General features: G+C 37.6%; 1 protein-coding gene across 6 annotated transcripts in view; it reads left to right on the forward strand.

The window, feature by feature from the left end:
* The window catches only part of NALCN (sodium leak channel, non-selective), a 314412-nt gene that overhangs the window by 114930 nt on the left and 181083 nt on the right, over positions 1–18399 (forward strand). For all 6 annotated transcript variants that reach the window (XM_041731319.1, XM_041731318.1, XM_041731317.1 and 3 more), the window contains 3 exons: positions 2265–2407; positions 2537–2641; positions 8108–8194. In XM_041731319.1, the coding sequence (XP_041587253.1) occupies positions 2265–2407; positions 2537–2641; positions 8108–8194 (335 nt within the window). The remainder of the gene's footprint in view (positions 1–2264; positions 2408–2536; positions 2642–8107; positions 8195–18399) is intronic.

Consider the following 18399-nt stretch of genomic DNA (forward strand, 5'->3'; position numbering starts at 1 on the left):
TTTCCAGAGTGGCTGCACCAGTTCACATTCCCACCAACAGTGCAGGAGGGTTCCCCTTTCTCCACATCCTCTCCAACATTTGTTGTTTCCTGTCTTGTTAATTTTCCCCATTCTCACTGGTGTGAGGTGGGATCTCATTGTGGTTTTGATTTGTATTTCCCTGATGGCAAGTGATGTGGAGCATTTTCTCATGTGCTTGTTGGCCACATGAAATTTCTGTTCATCGGTCTTTTGCCCATTTCATGATTGGATTGTTTGTTTCTTTGCTGTTGAGTTTAAGAAGTTATTTATAGATCTTGGATACTAGCCCTTTATCTGATACGTCATTTGCAGGTATCTTCTCCCATTCTGTAGGTTGTCTTTTAGTTTTGTTGACTGTTTCTTTTGCTGTGCAGAAGCTTCTTATCTTGATAAAGTCCCAATAATTCATTTTTTCTTTTGTTTCTCTTGCCTTCATGAATGTATCTTACAAGAAGTTACTGTGGCCAAGTTCAAAAAGGGTGTTGCCTGTGTTCTCCTCAAGGATTTTGATGGAATCTTGTCTCACATTTAGATCTTTCATCCATTTTGAGTTTATCTTTGTGTATGGTGTAAGAGAATGGTCTAGTTTCATTCTTCTGCATGTGGATGTCCAATTTTCCCAGCACCATTTATTGAAGAGACTGTCTTTTTTCCAGTGGATAGTCTTTCCCGCTTTGCCAAATATTAGTTGTCCATAAAGTTGAAGGTCCACTTCTGGGTTCTCTATTCTGTTCCATTGATCTATGTGTCTGTTTTTGTGCCAGTACCACACTGTCTTGATGACCACAGCTTTGTAGTACAACCTGAAATCTGGCATTGTGATGCCCCCAGCTATGGTTTTATTTTTTAATATTCTCCTGGCTATTCGAGGTCTCTTCTGATTCCACACAAATCTTAAGATAATTTGTTCCAACTCTCTGAAGAAAGTCCATGATATTTTGATAGGGATTGCATTAAACGTGTAAATTGTCCTGGGTCGCATGGACATTTTCACAATATTAATTTCTGTGTGATTAGAACATAGATAGGTGGATATTAGTTTTATATCCTGTAATAACCCCTTAATAACAATGTAATCTATTATAGTGTGAATGTTTATAGTTTTGTGAATAACAATATATATCATATTTCTCTTGCAAACAACTTTAATTCAGCACTATACTTTTTATTTATGTTTTCCCTCACAAAATAATATTAAGCAATTATTTTCATTTTTTACAATAATAGTACTTAAAATTTTTTCAGTACTCTGTGTCAATGCTTTACAGAAATGAAATTATTTAATCTTTACAGCCCTGTGAGATATTATTTACCCATTTTACAGATGGGAAAAACAAACCACAGAAATGATGTCTAGGAGACATGATATCATCATAGTTAAATATGCAAGGCCTCTTTCCAGAATGGCTGGGTTAATTCTACTTCCCCTGTTATTATCTGTATATTTTTAGATAAATTACTTATATATGCTTAAATTTTCCCATCTATAAAATGGGGAAATAATAACCTATCCCTCATAATGTCATGGGAATTGAACAACTGTCTTTCTCCTGACTGGCATTTTAGGTTCTCTGAACTGTATAAAAAATCTGTCTGCATATATTTTGCTTTTCTTTCTTTCTGTCATCAGTAGTAGCATTTTCAATGAGACAGTTCTCCCAGACAATACAAAGTGCTATTTGAATGATTTACTGTCTTATGTTTCAGTGTTCAGTAAACACCATAGAATCTGAAGACAGGCTCCGTCATATTAATTTTTGGAGCCTAAGGAACTTTAGTGTCCCTATGGGAAAGTCACTTCAGACAAAACCCAGTTCTCAAATTTATTTCATTCTGGCTAAAACTATATCAAGGGCTTTCAGCACACTCAAAGTGTTAAGCCCCAGTGGCAAGCTTAGACTGTATGCATTATTTTTTATTATAGCTTGGTTTGAATGTTCGTTTCCTTTTCCAAGCTCTTAGATGCATTTAACAGCTAAAGATAGAACATAAAGTTCTTTTATTGCTCATGAAATTGCCCTGGCTTGAAGTCAGAAACAACTTTTTTTTTTTTAAGTCAGAAACAACTTTATCAAAAATCCTAAGAATGAGAACACTAAATTTTGCATATGATTTTTGTCCCTTTAAAAGAGTTTTTGTCATTGAGAAAATGAGCATGGATGAATAGTGATTGTTTTTCTGAGAAGTGTTGCCCCATTTGCAGAGTCTCCTGTAACTCAGTCTGCTCTCCTGTGTCCCTACAGGCACCAGCATCTTCACGGTCTATGAGGCCGCGTCCCAGGAAGGCTGGGTGTTCCTCATGTACAGAGCTATTGACAGCTTTCCCCGCTGGCGCTCCTACTTCTACTTCATCACTCTTATCTTCTTCCTGGCCTGGCTCGTTAAGGTACTGCAGAAGCTCCTCCTAATAAAATCTGTTTTCTGGCAGTCTCTGCAGATCTCTTGTTTCCTTTCTATTGCGCACAGCTTCCTCATCCCCAGTCTTGAGTAAACGTGGTTTGTGATTTTCTTTCAGAATGTATTTATTGCTGTCATCATTGAAACATTTGCAGAAATCAGGGTGCAGTTTCAACAAATGTGGGGATCGAGAAGCAATACTACGTCAACGGCCACGACGCAGGTACCGTATGGGAGGATGATGTCCTTTCCCATCAGAACACAGTCATATCAGGCCTAACCCTCAAAAGGCCTTGATAGAACTTGGGAATGCCCTCTGAGAAAGGCCTTCTACAGTTATACCCACAGAGGGAGGTATTGAGAAATGCTGGTGCAAGGGCCTGAAGCCAGAACAATCAAGTTAGGCTTTCTGGGTGATAGGGTAGATTTGATAAAAACCAAGATTGTCACCACATTTGCTATGTACTTTTGATTTGATTTGGCCTTTTTAAGTCTTTAAAAGGCTTGCAGATAAAAATGGAAACTGTAGAATTTTCCATTTTTATAAATACTTATTCATGTAACTGAAAAACAATATAATGGCCTTTATGTATAGGATTAGAATTATTTTTGGAATAGAAAGTATATTTCAGGGGGATCCCTGGGTGGCTCAGCGGTTTCGCGCCTGCCTTTGGCCCAGGGCGCGATCCTGGAGTCCCGGGATCGAGTCCTGTGTTGGGCTCCTGGCATGGGGCCTGCTTCTCCTTCTGCCTGTGTCTCTGCCTCTCTCTCTCTCTCTCTCTCTGTCTATCATAAATAAATAAAAATAAATCTTTAAAAAAAGAGAAAGTATATTTCATTCAGCACGAACTCATCACGATATAGTAAATTATGAAGAAGACTCCATAATGCATACCTGTGATTTTTGAGGAATCACTACACATTCAGAAGGGTGGCCCTAATGCTTCCATGTAATTGAGATTTCCCTAGAATTTAATTATAAGTATCAGGGCAGTTGTTACATAGGAGGGCAGTCCAGATCCTATGTCTTTGTTTTTAATTTTGGTTTTGTTTTGAGTTTGTTTTTGGGGGGAGGTTCTGTTTTTGTGTTTAGAAAGAGGAAAGGTAGGTTTATATATCTTAGTCTAGTTTTAATCTTTATGACTGAGAGAGAAAAAAATTCCTGAAATCAAGAATGAAATAATTTTAATGCTTGTGACTATTATTTTAATATTCATTTTTAAGTGAAATGTAATATAACTTTGTAAATATTTTAATGTAACTTCATAAATAGTAGTCTGTTGACAAAGATATTTGTGAAAGATCCAAGGCAAAAATTTTACCCTGAAAATCTTCAAATTGAACTTTTGTTAACTAAATGCTAAAATGCTATTAAACATGCTAATATTTGAAAAAGCCCTATGCAGCATCTTTATGGTGTTGTGAAGGTTTGAATTGTCTAGCCAGCTCATGATAGATGAAATATCATTAATATTATTCAATTTTGGCAAGCACCTATTCAACCTTTTATGAGAGTTTTTTTTAAGTTATGTAAGTTATGTCACAGATGATGTGTTAAAAAAAACACATCTAGTTTTTATTTCTCCTGTCATCTCATCTAGTGAACTATGAGAAATAATAAAATTCCAGATCCATTCTGGCATGTCTTTTAAGTCAGGTGACAACCTCTGGAAGGTGTGTTTTCTGCTTTAGACTTTGAGAACTAAATGGAGCATAGATCTATGAACTCAGCACAGAATTTACATTCAATGTTCCTGAGAGATAACCTAAAATGTCTTTAAAACCACATCATGCTTATTAAGTAACTCTTATTTATAAAGCCACAGCTGTAAAAGTAGTGTTTGGAAGCTCCACCAAATCAGCCAGCAGTTCTAATAGAAAGTGAAATGTGAAGGGGACTTTCAACAAAGTTGTGCAAAATGGTTTTGATGCAAAATTATACTTAATCAGGAGGAATAAGTTGGTAATTCAGAGGTAATGCGTCTAGGTATTCAGCAGAGGTAATCACACAGAGAATCATGAAAAACCTTCATTAAGAAAAATGCTGTGGCTGATGATCCAGTTGCTAGGCAACTGAAGCTCCTGCCACAGAACAGCACTTGGGCTGCCTGGCAACAGGCCCCGCCCAGCCGGTTGCCAGCCACCAGACAAGTGGCCAAGAGGCTTTTGTGTCTGGGGAAAGGACGGGGGCATCGTCTCCTGTGATTTTGTTACATTTGTAAAATCTGAGAGAACTCTGGGCCTAGGGGCCTCTAGTTGAATAGCTTAAAACACTAAAACATTAGTTTCTACTTGTAATAAAACAGATAAAGCATTAAGGAAATAAAACAGTGATGGGGTTGTATTGCAAAGCACATGGTTTTTCAGAAATGGAGTCATTTCTGGCCATTCTTCAGCAGGTGGCACATTTGCAATTGTTCTGTATTAAGTTATCTTTACCACGAGCTAGGAGGGTCCCAGGCTTGGTGGAACTTATTGGTGTCTTGAGGTCTATGGACTTTCCAAGAGGGCTGTGTGTTTAGAGAGAAGATTATACATATTAACCAGATAATTAAAAGGCTTTCTGATATCTTAGGCAGTTTAAAAGGAATTGTCTCTGATAAAGACTGTTCAGAGGCAAAAGAGAACCAGTGATGAGAACTGGGTGGGTTTTTTAAAAATAATAATAATAATAACAAAGCAACCTGCCTTTGACTCACAGCATAGAAACAAATTACAGAAAAAAATTAATGCCAAAGTACTTGTGGAGTTCATAATATGACATGTAACAGGAAAACAAAGAGAAAGTGAAGTGGAAAATTTCAGAGCAGTCATCATCAGTTTGCCTGAGCTCTGGTGGCGAGAGTGGCTTTCTTGCCTGCATAATTATTAGCCGTGGGTCACTGTTGCCACCTGCTCAGTTATATATCGGGTTAAAGGCCAAGATACTCATGCATCTGTGATAACAATGGCACCTGCATCACTCAACCATAGGACTGCCCATGCCACAAGTGTGTATGTAGGGGGATTGCCCCAGAGCTAGATGTTGGGATGCACAGATGTGCTAGTAGAAGACGTCCTGGACTCAACATCTTTCTAGCGCAGACCTTTATTCTCACTCCTTAGATACTTCCCCACAGACATTTGTCACCAGGCATGTGGTCTTCCCATCCACACTGACTCACGGTGGGGATTCCACTTTGCCTGGAGAAGAACTGAAAGGATTGTTAAACTTTAGGGCCACAGAGTCTACATTTATGTTAGGTATGCTGATATGAGACTCAGGGCAGGCTCTGGCAATCAATGCAGATTTAACTTTATGTACTGATTATGGTCCAGTAGGGTCCTATCAAGGAATGTGGAGGGACAACTGGCAGCTCAGGATTTGAGCCCTGAGTATAGTCCTGGCTTTGACTATCCTGTTGTCTACCTCACATAAACCATGACATTAACCAATCTAAATGCTGTCTTGTAATTCAGAGGACTATAGAGAAACTGGACATTGAACATTTCTGCATTTCCTTCACTTCATTTTATACAAAGGAATGACCTTGAGAGAACACTTTTACTAACAATTAAATTGATTCATTTGATTTTGGTCAACTGGAAAAAAATAATTTGACAGAGAAAATTAGTCTGCTACTGATCAAAGCAAATATATGCCCCAGGGATCCTCTGTACTATGATGAGAAAGTATAGGATGCATGTCCAGAAGATTTGTAGCTAGTGACTGACAGGGTTGCTTTTGTCGTTTCTCCTTAAGGAGACACACAGAATTTTGACAGGAACTTTAAAAGACACTTGAAAAGGTTTGCATTTCAACCAGTGTATGGATTCTCAGAATGAGCCTATTCATGGGGATGTGCTTGATTCTACCACTAAGAATACCTGTCAAAATTCATTCTAAAGGGAATTAGAATCCTGCATGTGGGCACCTGAGTAAAACAATTTGTAATTGGCATCTTTGATCAAAGAATCTATGGGTAAATGTGCACCTCTATTTTGTCATTTAAAAATATTTACATGGTATATGGACAGATGGGAGCTACAGTTGGGGTGAGCACAGAATAATGTAAAAATAAATCAGGATAATGCTTCATGGGATAATTAAGTTGAGCAGATGTGTAAGAGTATTTTGTAGAATGTCATATAATAGGTGCTCTCTGTATATGTTTGAAAGTATGAAATAAGTAGCATACTTGGCAAGGAGCCCTTAGTGCAATCTTTGAAAGGTATTGATTCTAGGACACATAAACATCTGATATGCCATTTTTGAATGGATTTTTGTAGGTAGGAATTGTTGAGAACTCTCAATTTAACTACTAAAAAAATGTTTTCTAAATAAAAAAATACATATTATGGTCTGTGAATTTTGGCACTTGTTCCTCATCACCTCACTTATTTTATTGAAGGCAAGTTCTCTTTCTGCAAATGATCTACTACCTCTCCTCCCAGGAATTCTAGGTATGGGATTTTTGCATCATCCCATATTTTCCATCAATAATTACCCTTTTGAACACAGACTAATGTGAGGACATTAAAAAGTATGGCAAAGAAAATGTTTACTTATGTGTATGAAATTATGGCCTTGGACAGGAATAAAGATAGCTTACAGTTAGTGTCTTAGAAAAATTTTTAAAAATCCTTAATTTCACCTTATCTCACTACCAACTCGCCCCCCCACACACACACACAAACCCCTAAGGAATTGGAATGAAAATATACTAGTGTAATATTGATGGATGACTAATTTTTGAGGTGGGTAGAGTATGTAGTAAAATAATAATCCAGGCACCCAACAATCTAGTTATCCAATTCAATGAATATCAGATTTTAGTATCCTATATCATTTTGAATTTCATCACTTATATATTTTAAGACAAAAAAAGCTACTTTTGCCTTTATAAATATGTACATAAAATTTATGGGATGCCTCGGTGGCTCAGTAGTTTTAGCACTGTCTTTGGCTCAGGGCGTGATCCCGGAGTCCTGAGATTGAATCCCAGGAGCCTGCTTCTCCCTCTACCTATGTCTCTGCCTCTCTCATTCTCTCTCTCTCTCTCTCATAAATAAATAAAATCTTAAAAAAATTTTGCTGAGCAGATTAAGTTGGCCCAATTAAAATAACTTCACAGAGTCTACTACGTGATATGTCAATCTCCTACCATTAGAATAACACCACTCTTTTTCCTTGTGCCACATGCACACTTCTTATATAATTTATCCTGAGAATACTTTTCTGTTGGCTCAGTGAGGAATGTCCACTAAATAATGATAAAAATTTACCACTCCTGGTTAAAAACACACCAGAAATAATGCTTTAGAATTCTAATTTTCATTTTTTTCCAGGTCTGATATGTAATAATCAATTACCAACATAATAAGGATAAAATACCTCCTTTAAAGTCTTGTTGAGAAGAATATTTGGGCAATTATATGCAAAGCACATGTAAAGCAGAAAGGACCTGATGCATAGCAAGTGCTCAATAAATGCAGGCTAGCAATTGCCATTATTCTTGTTATGATTATTATTCACTTAAGTTTTCGGTCTTCAAATGAACATAATTGGAATGAATCATGTTCTAAATATAAATCCATAAAAAGACAAATTTTTGATAACATGAAGACTGTAAAAGCTGGAGACATAAAGTAGGAGTTCTCGATGTTCCTTATTAAGTGTCTCTGACTCATCTCCCTCTTTGTCTTGAAGATGTTTCATGAAGACGCTGCCGGCGGATGGCAGCTGGTAGCTGTGGATGTCAACAAGCCCCAGGGACGCGCCCCAGCCTGCCTCCAGGTGCAGTACAATATCATTTTTAATTTAAAATTTTTAAAAATTTATTTTATACAAGGAAATCCACAGCTCTCCAAACTCTAGGTCTGTCCAAATTTATGGTCCAGGACTCCAGGAGTCAGGGACAGTATTGTACTCCATCCTGTATTCCCAGGACCTACCTTTTACTTTTTTTAGACATGCAGCAAAGATCTGGTCAATTTCAAGTGCATGAAGGCACACAAGTAAAAATGGCATGCCAACTGTTAAATCAGTGAAGAATTTTGTTGTCATATTAAATGTCATAAAAGTAGTCTTCCACAAAGGCCTGAATTATTTAAGGGGGGGGCAGTCACAATCATAATTCACTTAATTAAGTACCTTACCAAGTACCTGGGAGGGCACATCTTTAATAGGTAGTCTGTTCTGCATCTGCAAGCTGTCTGAACAATATGACATAATAAAGATGCTTCCTTACCAAGCACACCTGCAGCAAATACAAAGCCATGGGATTGCACATTGGTCCTGGGAAGTGATCAGGGATTGTCCCATCGGGTTTTGGGCCAGTGAACTTTTTTGGACTTATATTCTTCCCTCAGCTCTACTTAAAGCCCAATAAACTCTTTTTTTTCTTTGGTGGACTACACTGACACCTTCTCTTGCTTTGTGCCCTGTGCCTGCCCCTAAATATCAGTAATACTTATTCAAAGCCATGTCACTTTTCTAGAAGCAGCATCCCTCTTGCCCCACTGCATTTTCACTCTGTCCATTTCCGTATTCTTTAAGGGTGAAAAGTCAAGCCATGCCATCATGGGGACTGAGAACTGACCCTCTCAGATAATTTTATTTTCTTCACACTCTTTGATTTTCAGTTACAAATCCTCTTCTCATGAAGGGCTGATTTTATTGTTCTTTATATCTCTTCCCATAATTTGGGAAGGCTTTGTCATCTGTTTCAGGATAAGAACATGCCTTCCTTCTTTCTTTAGGGTTGTTCTCTAGATGAGGGCTCATGGATTTTTTTACTCTGAATCATTACTGGGGTGGGGGTACATTCACATGGCCACTTAATCATATAGTTACTTGTTTCTATAAGTTAAAAGAATGGAAAGGAAAAGAAGAAGAGTTTACAAGAATATTAATGATATCTAATGTTATTTTGTGGCTCTCTTTCTGTTTTATATTGGATAGTGACAGTGCTAATAATTAACTCTTAAAATTACCCATAGTATCACCGTTGCTACTGACAGTAGAAAGAATGACAGCAATTGTAGCTTCTTGCCTAAAAAGCACTTTTATTTAAGTTACTCAGTAATCCGTCATCTGATATTTGCTGATACTAAGAGAACCCAGAACAAGACAAACAAAGCCCTTCTGCCCTTATGGAGCTTACTGAAGGGTCCTTCAGGGTGGGTGGAGAAAAACCAGCATCGAACTATCAATTACAAAATTAATGAGGATTTTAAAGAAGTAATGCAGGATGTTATGGGAATATAAATTTTGGAGTCCTTACTTCTCTGAGAGGTCAGGGAAGGCCCTCACTCGGTATAGCCCAGTGATGGAGAGAGACAGGCATGCTCCCCCTCAGCCTTCATAGATGTGGAGTTGGAGATCCAGAAGGTCTGGGTGAGCTCCTAAAGTTGCATCTCAACCAAATGGAGAAACTAGAACCTATACCTGGGTCTTCTGGTTCCTAGTCCTGTGCTTTATCCAGTGGAAAAATATGTATCAAGAAAATAAGTTTGTAATAGAAAAAATCAGGCCAGCTATGAGTATCAAATCAGTCTTACTGGGGCCCTGAATACATTGCTTTAAATGTATTCATTTAAAAGGCACCTGGGTGGCTCAGTCAGTTAAACGTCTGCCTTTTGCTCAGGTCATGATCTCAGGGTCCTGGGATGAAGCCTCGAGTGGAGCCCCCTGCTCAGTGGGGAATTTGCTTCTCCCTCTTCCTCTGACCTTCCCCTCTGCTCATGCTCTCACTCTTTTTCTCTCAAATGAATAAATAGAAAAAATCTTTAATAAATGTATTACATGCTTGTGAATAGATGCCTCAGGGTTGCAGTCTGGAATTAGAAAGCAAGTTAGCCTCTTTATCACAGATTTGAGATGACAAGAGATAAATGGCCAGGGGAGTGCAATGAGGAGACAGAACCGTACAGGGATATAGGAAAATAAAGTTCAGTGGAGAGGTGGGTAGATGTTAGGCTAGAAGTATGCAATGTGGCATCCAAGAGACCTGCATATTAGACACTTTTGTGACAATGGCAGCATGCTTGATAAATTTCATGGATGATGATACATATGGTTTGAAATGAAGGAAAATAAAGTCTGACATTTCAGCATGAAGGTAGTTCCATTTAACTCAGCTTTCCATGTTTGGTCCTAAATCAACCTTTCCAGAAGAGCCCATTTGAAGGAGTACAAATGCAAAGTGGAATGGCCAAGGGATCAATCTGTTTGCAGTGGGCATGAACTATGAAGAGAGAGAGAGAGTACATTTCCATGTCTTAATGAAAAATTGATTAACCATTCATCAATTAATTAAAAGAGAAAGAAAAAGAATTAAGTAAAGAAAAAATATTTAAAATAAAATAGTATGGAATGCTCATTGGCTTTTACTAATGACTAATGCCATCTAAAACTAGGTAACAAGGAGATTTTATATGAATCATCTTCTCACTTCTGTCTAGAACTATAATGATCTCTCACCCTCAAGAACAAACAGTAGAATGTATCACTTCTTTTTTTTTAAATGAGCAAAATGTGACATCACATTCTCCTAAAACATGTATTAAACTATAGAAATAACATTTAAAAATAAGTATTTACTTTAATTCCTCCCAATTTATCCTCCCTCATCCTCTCCCAGAGGTAACCTGGAGGTTAACAGTAAGAACCAGGTTTTCTAAGATCCATTACTCCTGCATTTACATTGTATATCTCTTATAAACCAGCATTTCTGCTTCCACGAGGCACTGTCATTTTTTCATGTTTCTTCTTTCTAGAACACTTCCTCTCCCACTCAGAATTCAGCTCAAAAGTCACTTCCGTAAGGAAGCCTTCCTCATCCTCAAAGAAGATTATCAGCTACCCTGGTTGTATATTTCCCATTCTTTTGTGTTTATTTTTTATTCTTTTTAAAGATTTTATTTATTTATTCATGAGAGACACAGAGAGAGAGAGAAGCAAAGACACAGGCAGAGGGAGAAGCAGGCTCCATGCAGGGAGCCTGATGCAGGACTCGATCCCAAGATTCCAGGATCACGCCCTGGGCCGAAGGCAGGTGCTAAATCACTGAGCCACCCAGGGATCTTTTGTGTTTATAATAACTTTAATAAAATAAATTAAAATAGTATAATTCATTATTTAAAGTCTGTTTAGAGGAAACTCCATGGCAATAGGAGCGACAATGGTCATGATCACTGCCAGAAGTATTCCTGACACATGGAAGAGGCTCAGTTGGTGTTTACCAAACAATAGAAAAGGAGAAAGAAGGACGTGGAACCTTCTTGGCTTGTGCAAGTATTCATTGGGCTTCTCATTTAGAAGCAGCTCCATCTGTCCTCTTGGTCTTGTTTCTAGCAACCAGAAATTGAGTGGATGATGACAATAACATTATTTCTATACAAGAATTTATTTCTAAGTCTAAAACAAGCAGTACATAGGGAGTTTGTAGAAAATACCCATCATAGCTGGATAACATTGGATGCTTTTGCTAGCGTGTCTTTTTTCCAATATGGTGGCAGAGCCTTGACAGATCCTAGCCTGACTTCTGTTATTTCCCTCAGCTTTCTGAAATTTTTTTTTATCTTTCCAGCATATGAAATAAATAGATCAAAATTTAGAAGAGAAGATTCAGTCAGGAATAACAGTTGAAAAGAACCAGAGCCAATTCCTATCTTAACAAAAAAAGGTGGAATTTATTGGAATGAAACATATGAATAGCTGTAATTAAATTGACTTAATAATTTTGCCATCATTGAAATAAATCAGAAAAATTAAGTATCAATAAATATTTGAGAGTTGGCAAACTGGTCACCCAGAGTCCCCATTTGGGTATTAAAGGAACTGTTGATTTTGTCCTGAGAGTGGAACTTCGTTTTAAAATTTGACGCCAGGTTTAAAACAGAATATTTTACCCAAAAACCCATATATCCTACTGCTTTGATAAAATACGTAATCCATGAAATATATTACAATATAACATTAGTTCACAAAGATAGTATAATAGTAAGTCATGCATAAATTTCAATTGTTTCAAAATAGTCTTTCCATAAATTTTATGTTTTCAAAATTTCAAAATTTTAAAACCACCAACTCAAAATAAATGGAGATTGGCTTGAATGCCTTTGTAAGTGAAGGGCATTTAAAAATCATCTCTGTCCTTGTTTCAGGTGACATTGCTTTGGATTTGCTTACTTTCTTCATTGGTATTACTTCTTATATTTTTACTATCTATTCTGTTTTCTGTATCCTACTCTAATTTATTGGTACAAACATCTACATGTATTTTCTGCCACCATAAGTAAATTAAGTAATTTAATAAAATAAGTAAATTAAGTAATTTAATAAAATAAGAAATTAAGTAATTTAATAAAATAAGATTGACTGATGTGGCTTAATCTCCCTCTTACTGATAAACTAAATATGTGGTGGGACTGATGTTTCTGTGATTCTGGGTATTTGATGTATTTTTCTCTCTCTGTATGTATGTATGCGTGTATCTAAAAGATAAATATATGTGTATATGTAAATGTACTATGTATTCCTGCAGTGTAAAAATATATATGCATGTATATATGTATGTGTGTATATATAGTTTTTTTTACATTGCAGAAATAAATATTCCACTGAGCAGTGATAGGATCTGAGCAACAGGATGTTTTTTTAATCATTTCCCTACATTGCTGAGCACACACACACACACACACACACACACACACACATTTTACCTCATTTCCAATGCTACAATCATTATAGTATCTCCGCTTCCTCTTTGCATATATTGATTATGGAGCTATCAAATGAGTTAGGAAACTTAGAGGTCTTCTTACTCTTCTGCGGAATATTAGACGCTATAGAGCCATTTGTAGAAGAAAAACTAGGCACCTTTGGTCTGCAACTAGAAACTCTACAAATTCCACTCTGTGTTCTGAGACACGAATTTTTAAGTGTAATCAAAGCTATAATTATAACCATAACAAGAGTCCTATATAGACATGCAGGGAAATGATTCAATTTGGCACCCTTAGGGTGGTCTTTTCTCGTTTCATAATAAATGAAAAGGCATATGATCTTAAATTTAATTGCAAAACCACTAGTTCAGAGCAAGACTAGCTAGGTTATGAGTGGTGAGCCCTATGGTAACATTTGTTAAAATGTTTAGTTGATTAACTTAGTGTAAACTTCATTAACTTAATTTTGCTAGGGTGTTTTTCATGTTTAGCCAGTTATTAATGAAATTCATATCACGTTTACTAAGGAACTTAGCCACAGGAAATCTATGCAATTCCTTATAAATTCATTCCTAAGCTAAGGACAAATAAATGAATCTCCTATACCCCTGAAACACCCCCTCTCTGCCTCGGCCCTGTCTAGAGTGTCTTTTTGCTTCTTTCTTTACTTCCCTGTGCACTGCTAATATGCTCTTCATTCTGAGGTCCCGCCCCTTCCTGCCATTGGTCCTTATTATGGGAACAAGATGGGTGGAAGTGACAAGAAAAAGCCTGAGAATAGGGATTAGCCAAGCCCAAGACCCAGTTTCCTTTTATTTTTGTGCTACAACTGCCTCCAGCACGTGGCTTCTGATCCCCTTCCCTCTCACCCTTGTCTCCCCAGCTACAGACACCTTTCCTTCACTCCATGAAGTAACACCCAGTACAGCATTGTTCCTGAGGGAGAATAAATCACCCTGTTGTAGTCTCTTTGAGAGTAGGCTCTGGAGACAGACATATTTCAGTTCTGCTATTTATTAGTATGATCGTGGGCATATTTCTGCAAAATAGGAGTAGTGCCTCCTTCCTCTGCTGTGAGGAATAAGTGAGAATTTATGTCCTACTCAAGAATTGGTTGCAAGGAATGGATCTTATGCTCACAGGGAGCCTTTGCATCTAGTCAGATCTGCCAGGCAGCTCTGCTTTCTTTGTCTTTGTCTCTCTCTCTCTCTCTCTCTCTCTCTCTCTCTCTCTGGGAAGACACATAATTTCTCATCTTGTTTGGTCTGTGCATCTATCTGTTTTTCTCCTTGAAGACTGGCCTTATTCTGTTTCTTGCACAGTGTACAAATGTGTCTGTTTGCAGCTGAGTTTTGTGACCTCTCATTCAAGAGCTCTAGAGACTCACCAAGAAAATATCCAAAGATGGGTTGGAAGCTGGGAGACTTTTGGTTTCCCAAAATGGGAGATAGGCCAGAGGCAGCTGATCATGGGAATGGAAAGGAAGCAGCCAGTCCACTTAAGCAAAGTATTCCTACAGGAGGAACCCAAAGTTATTTTCCCTTCTTAATGGCTTCTGAATATCTTGCTTAGTCTCTGCCTACAAGAGCCACTCCTCAACAACCCTGTGAGCTTCATGAAACAGGTGGAGGAGGGACATAACTTTTTGGCCATGTGAGTAGTGGGACTTGACTTCAGGAGTTATTATTCAGGGGTAGGTTTCCTATTAAACTTTTAAGTTTTGCAGGACTTGGGAAATCTTTTAAGGGCCCACAGACCATTATGGTCTGACCTGAAGTTCAAATCACTCTCCATAGGATAATTTCTTTGAAAAAAACACCACCTTGTTTCCATATGTTTACAAGTGAATAGTTTGTAAATCAGAACCATTTCACAGGATAATATTCAGTCACTTCCTTGCATTAAAAATATTAGGAAGTAACGTAGAGACACAGATGGGAAGATTACCTATGTATCCATTATTAGAAATAATAACAGCTCCCATTTATGGACCTCTCCCTATGTGTCAGCCACACTGTGTGTTCGAGGTATTAAATGATTTCATGTTCATAGCAATGCCACAGATGTAGATGCTGCTGTGACCTCTGTGGGACACATGAGATGGAGACCCAGAGAACTTAAGTAATTGAAGGTCACACAGCTGGTTACTGACTGGGGACTCGACCCATGCAGTCTACCTCGTATTTTTTAACTACTTCATTTCCACAAGGTGTATCATCCTCCTATAAAAATATACCACAATTTGTTCATCCATTTATTCATTCTCCTATTGATGGATGTCCACTGAGGCTGGTTTTTATTGTTTCACTCTTGCACAAATTCGAGGCCACTGCCTGTCCATGTCTTTTTGTGCACATGTGTGAGAAGTATTTGAGCCTATGTAGTTCAGAGAGCACTTGTTGGAATAGAGAAATAGCCTTAGACTTTCTGAGACATTGCATCATGGCTCCCCAGTTTCTAGTGCCACTTTTTACCCCTAGCGGCAACTTGTAAGAATTCTCAGCATTTAGCATCCTTGTCCACAGCTGATACTATCAGACTTTTACACCTGATGGTGTGAAGATATCACATTAAATTTAGATCTCCCTGATTAGTCTGTGAACATTGAGCATTTTTTGTCTAGATTCATAGGCCACTTACATTTTTACATTTTTTTGCTATTCATTCCATAGATACACCCATTTATGTGTTGATTTTTTTTTTCAAACAATTTTCAGAAGTTCCATGCAGTTCTAAAGGGCAGATCACTTCTATCTGAGAAGACAATGAAGTATTAGAAAGATACTTCTAATGGCATCTGAATGCATGTTTTACACCTCTACCCTCTTAAGGCAATAGTGTGGTTCTGTTATGCGGTATTACCGAAGCTATCTAGAAAGTTTCTTCAATGTGTTCTTCATGTGCATCTCAGAAAAGTGAAAAGGTATAGTTGAGTCTTTTAACATCAACCAGCTACTTAGCTATTTAAACTCTGTTTTAGCATAAGCAACAGCTTTACAAAGAGGTAACTCTAATGCATGGTAGAGTTCTGTTAAATTGGAACCTCGGTCCTCAGCTGCCACTGTGACAAGCAGTTTCTCTCCTGCCTCTCAGGTAGGAGTTTTCATCTCTTGACGATTGACAGATTTGGCTGCACAGTTGAGCCATCTTCCAAAACACACCCAGTGATTTATTACCGTGAAGAAAGTCACTGACAAGAAAATGAAATTATGCATGAGACCTGGCATGCTCGAGCTCAGTTTTGCTCTGGTAACATCGTGTGCCTCCATCTGTAAAGAACAGAGATAATAGGCTCTTACCATAAGTAGGTCAAATGGTGGCAAAATTATTACTCTAGTGTTTTAATGCTCTTTGAGAAAATTTCCATTGAAGGCAAAGATTGGGGGAGGTGGACTGTGCGATATGTGTGTTTCAAGTGATAAAGTGACATCTGAGGCACTTTTCAGACATCTGTCTTCTTAATGAACCTTCTCAGAAACTGGCAAACAATCTCAAGAACTGATTGAACCCAAGAGACTGTAGCTTCCATCCACAAGCAGATCTCTGCTATGTTTGCAGACCAAGATAGCAAGATGGTATGGCTCAGCTGAGACTGACCCTGGAGTACATAGGATGATTTGCTAAATCTCTCAGAGCCTTGGTTTGCTGACTTGAAAAATGGGGATAATAAAATCCCTCAGGGGTTTGTAAGAATTGGAAATGATGTCTAATGTGGTGTGTGGGATGCAGTGATCACAAGGTCATAGAAATTACTGTCATTACTGTGAGCACACTCCCCAACTGTTCCCTGTCTCAGACTACTCTGTACACTTGTAGAGAGCCCATGCTTATGCCTGTATGTGGTCCTGTGACATCACAGCCTTGTTCCAGCCCTGTTTCTGCTTCTTAGGAGCATCTGTAAGAGTCCAACAGGCATGCGCCCACTTGTCATGAGCACAACGCCCCTCTCATCTTGAAAAACCAAACATACCTCTCCCTGACCCATTCCCATGCAGAAACCAGGCCTTTCCAGCCTCTCCAGAAACTATGAGGTACCATCAGGTCCCCCCCCCCCAAAACTGACTTGTCCACAATTCTGTCATGAATTCATTCTTTTTGGTTTCTTTGAATCAGAAAGATCCAAATCAGGTCAAACAAAACTGCCTCAATACAGTGATTTCTGACTCCTCAACTCAGTTTGGTCACTTTCCTCCCTACTTCCAGTTGCTTCCATTATAGCTTTCACTTGATAAACACTTGGCAGATGTTTGGGGGATTATATCTAAGTGTACACATATACATGCTTTTATGTACAGAACTACACAATCTCACACACAGCAACACAAATTCTTACCCTCCTGTTATACAGGAGGAAAAGTTCTGGGGGATTAAAAGGAATAAATAGTATTCTATAAGAACCTGGAATGAGAATTAAGAATAGGAAGAATAAAATAGCTAAAGACAAAGAGCATAAACAAAAGGTGTAAGAAGGTAGTTATAAAGTTAATTGAAAGAGACCTGTTAATAGTCTTGAAGCCAGTTAGGGCCAAATTAACTAAAGAGAGGAGCTGATTGTATAAATTTTCAATTATAAATATTACATATATATTTAAATATTCAACATGTTTATATATATAAATAGAATATTATGTATTTCAAATAATAATTATTTTTAGAATAGAGACCAGACATAAAAAATAAAAAAATAAGATAAAATTAATACTGTTTTTATTGATTAAATGGTTTTGTGTCTTTGATTTTTAAGCCTCTCTGGAAGAAAGAAATACTCAGAACATCTTAAAAGTCTTTGCGTTTCAGGTTATCCCAAACTAAATTCCTATATTGTTGCATATTTTCATCTTCCAGTTTGCATAAGTCTCATGACTCTTTGATATTAACATTTATATTAATCAGGAGACATTTACTAACTTATGCCAGGCATTTGTAATATAGTCTTTGGAGACAAATTTCCAAGAGATATTTGTTACATTGTCACCTTTGGAAAAAATGAAGGATACGTTGCTTCTCTTCCAAATCTGATTTCTGAGGTTAAATATGCAGCCGTCCTTCAAGTCTCTAACCATGGTTTGAAATCGCTAGGTATTTTTTTCTCAGCGTTCAGCACAATTAGTGTGGATGAAGGGTTTGGAGGAGCAGTGTGACCCCCACCATGCCCTACGGCTGACAACAGGTTTGGATAGAGTACAAAAATACTTGTCATTTCCTAGTTGGCATAGTTCTTGCATATTTTTTTTCAATACCTCAAATTTGTTTTTCTCTCTTTCTTAAATA

The sequence above is a fragment of the Vulpes lagopus genome, chromosome 16 (genome assembly GCF_018345385.1).
Source record: "Vulpes lagopus strain Blue_001 chromosome 16, ASM1834538v1, whole genome shotgun sequence".
In the NCBI taxonomy this organism is placed as follows: Eukaryota; Metazoa; Chordata; class Mammalia; order Carnivora; family Canidae; genus Vulpes; species Vulpes lagopus.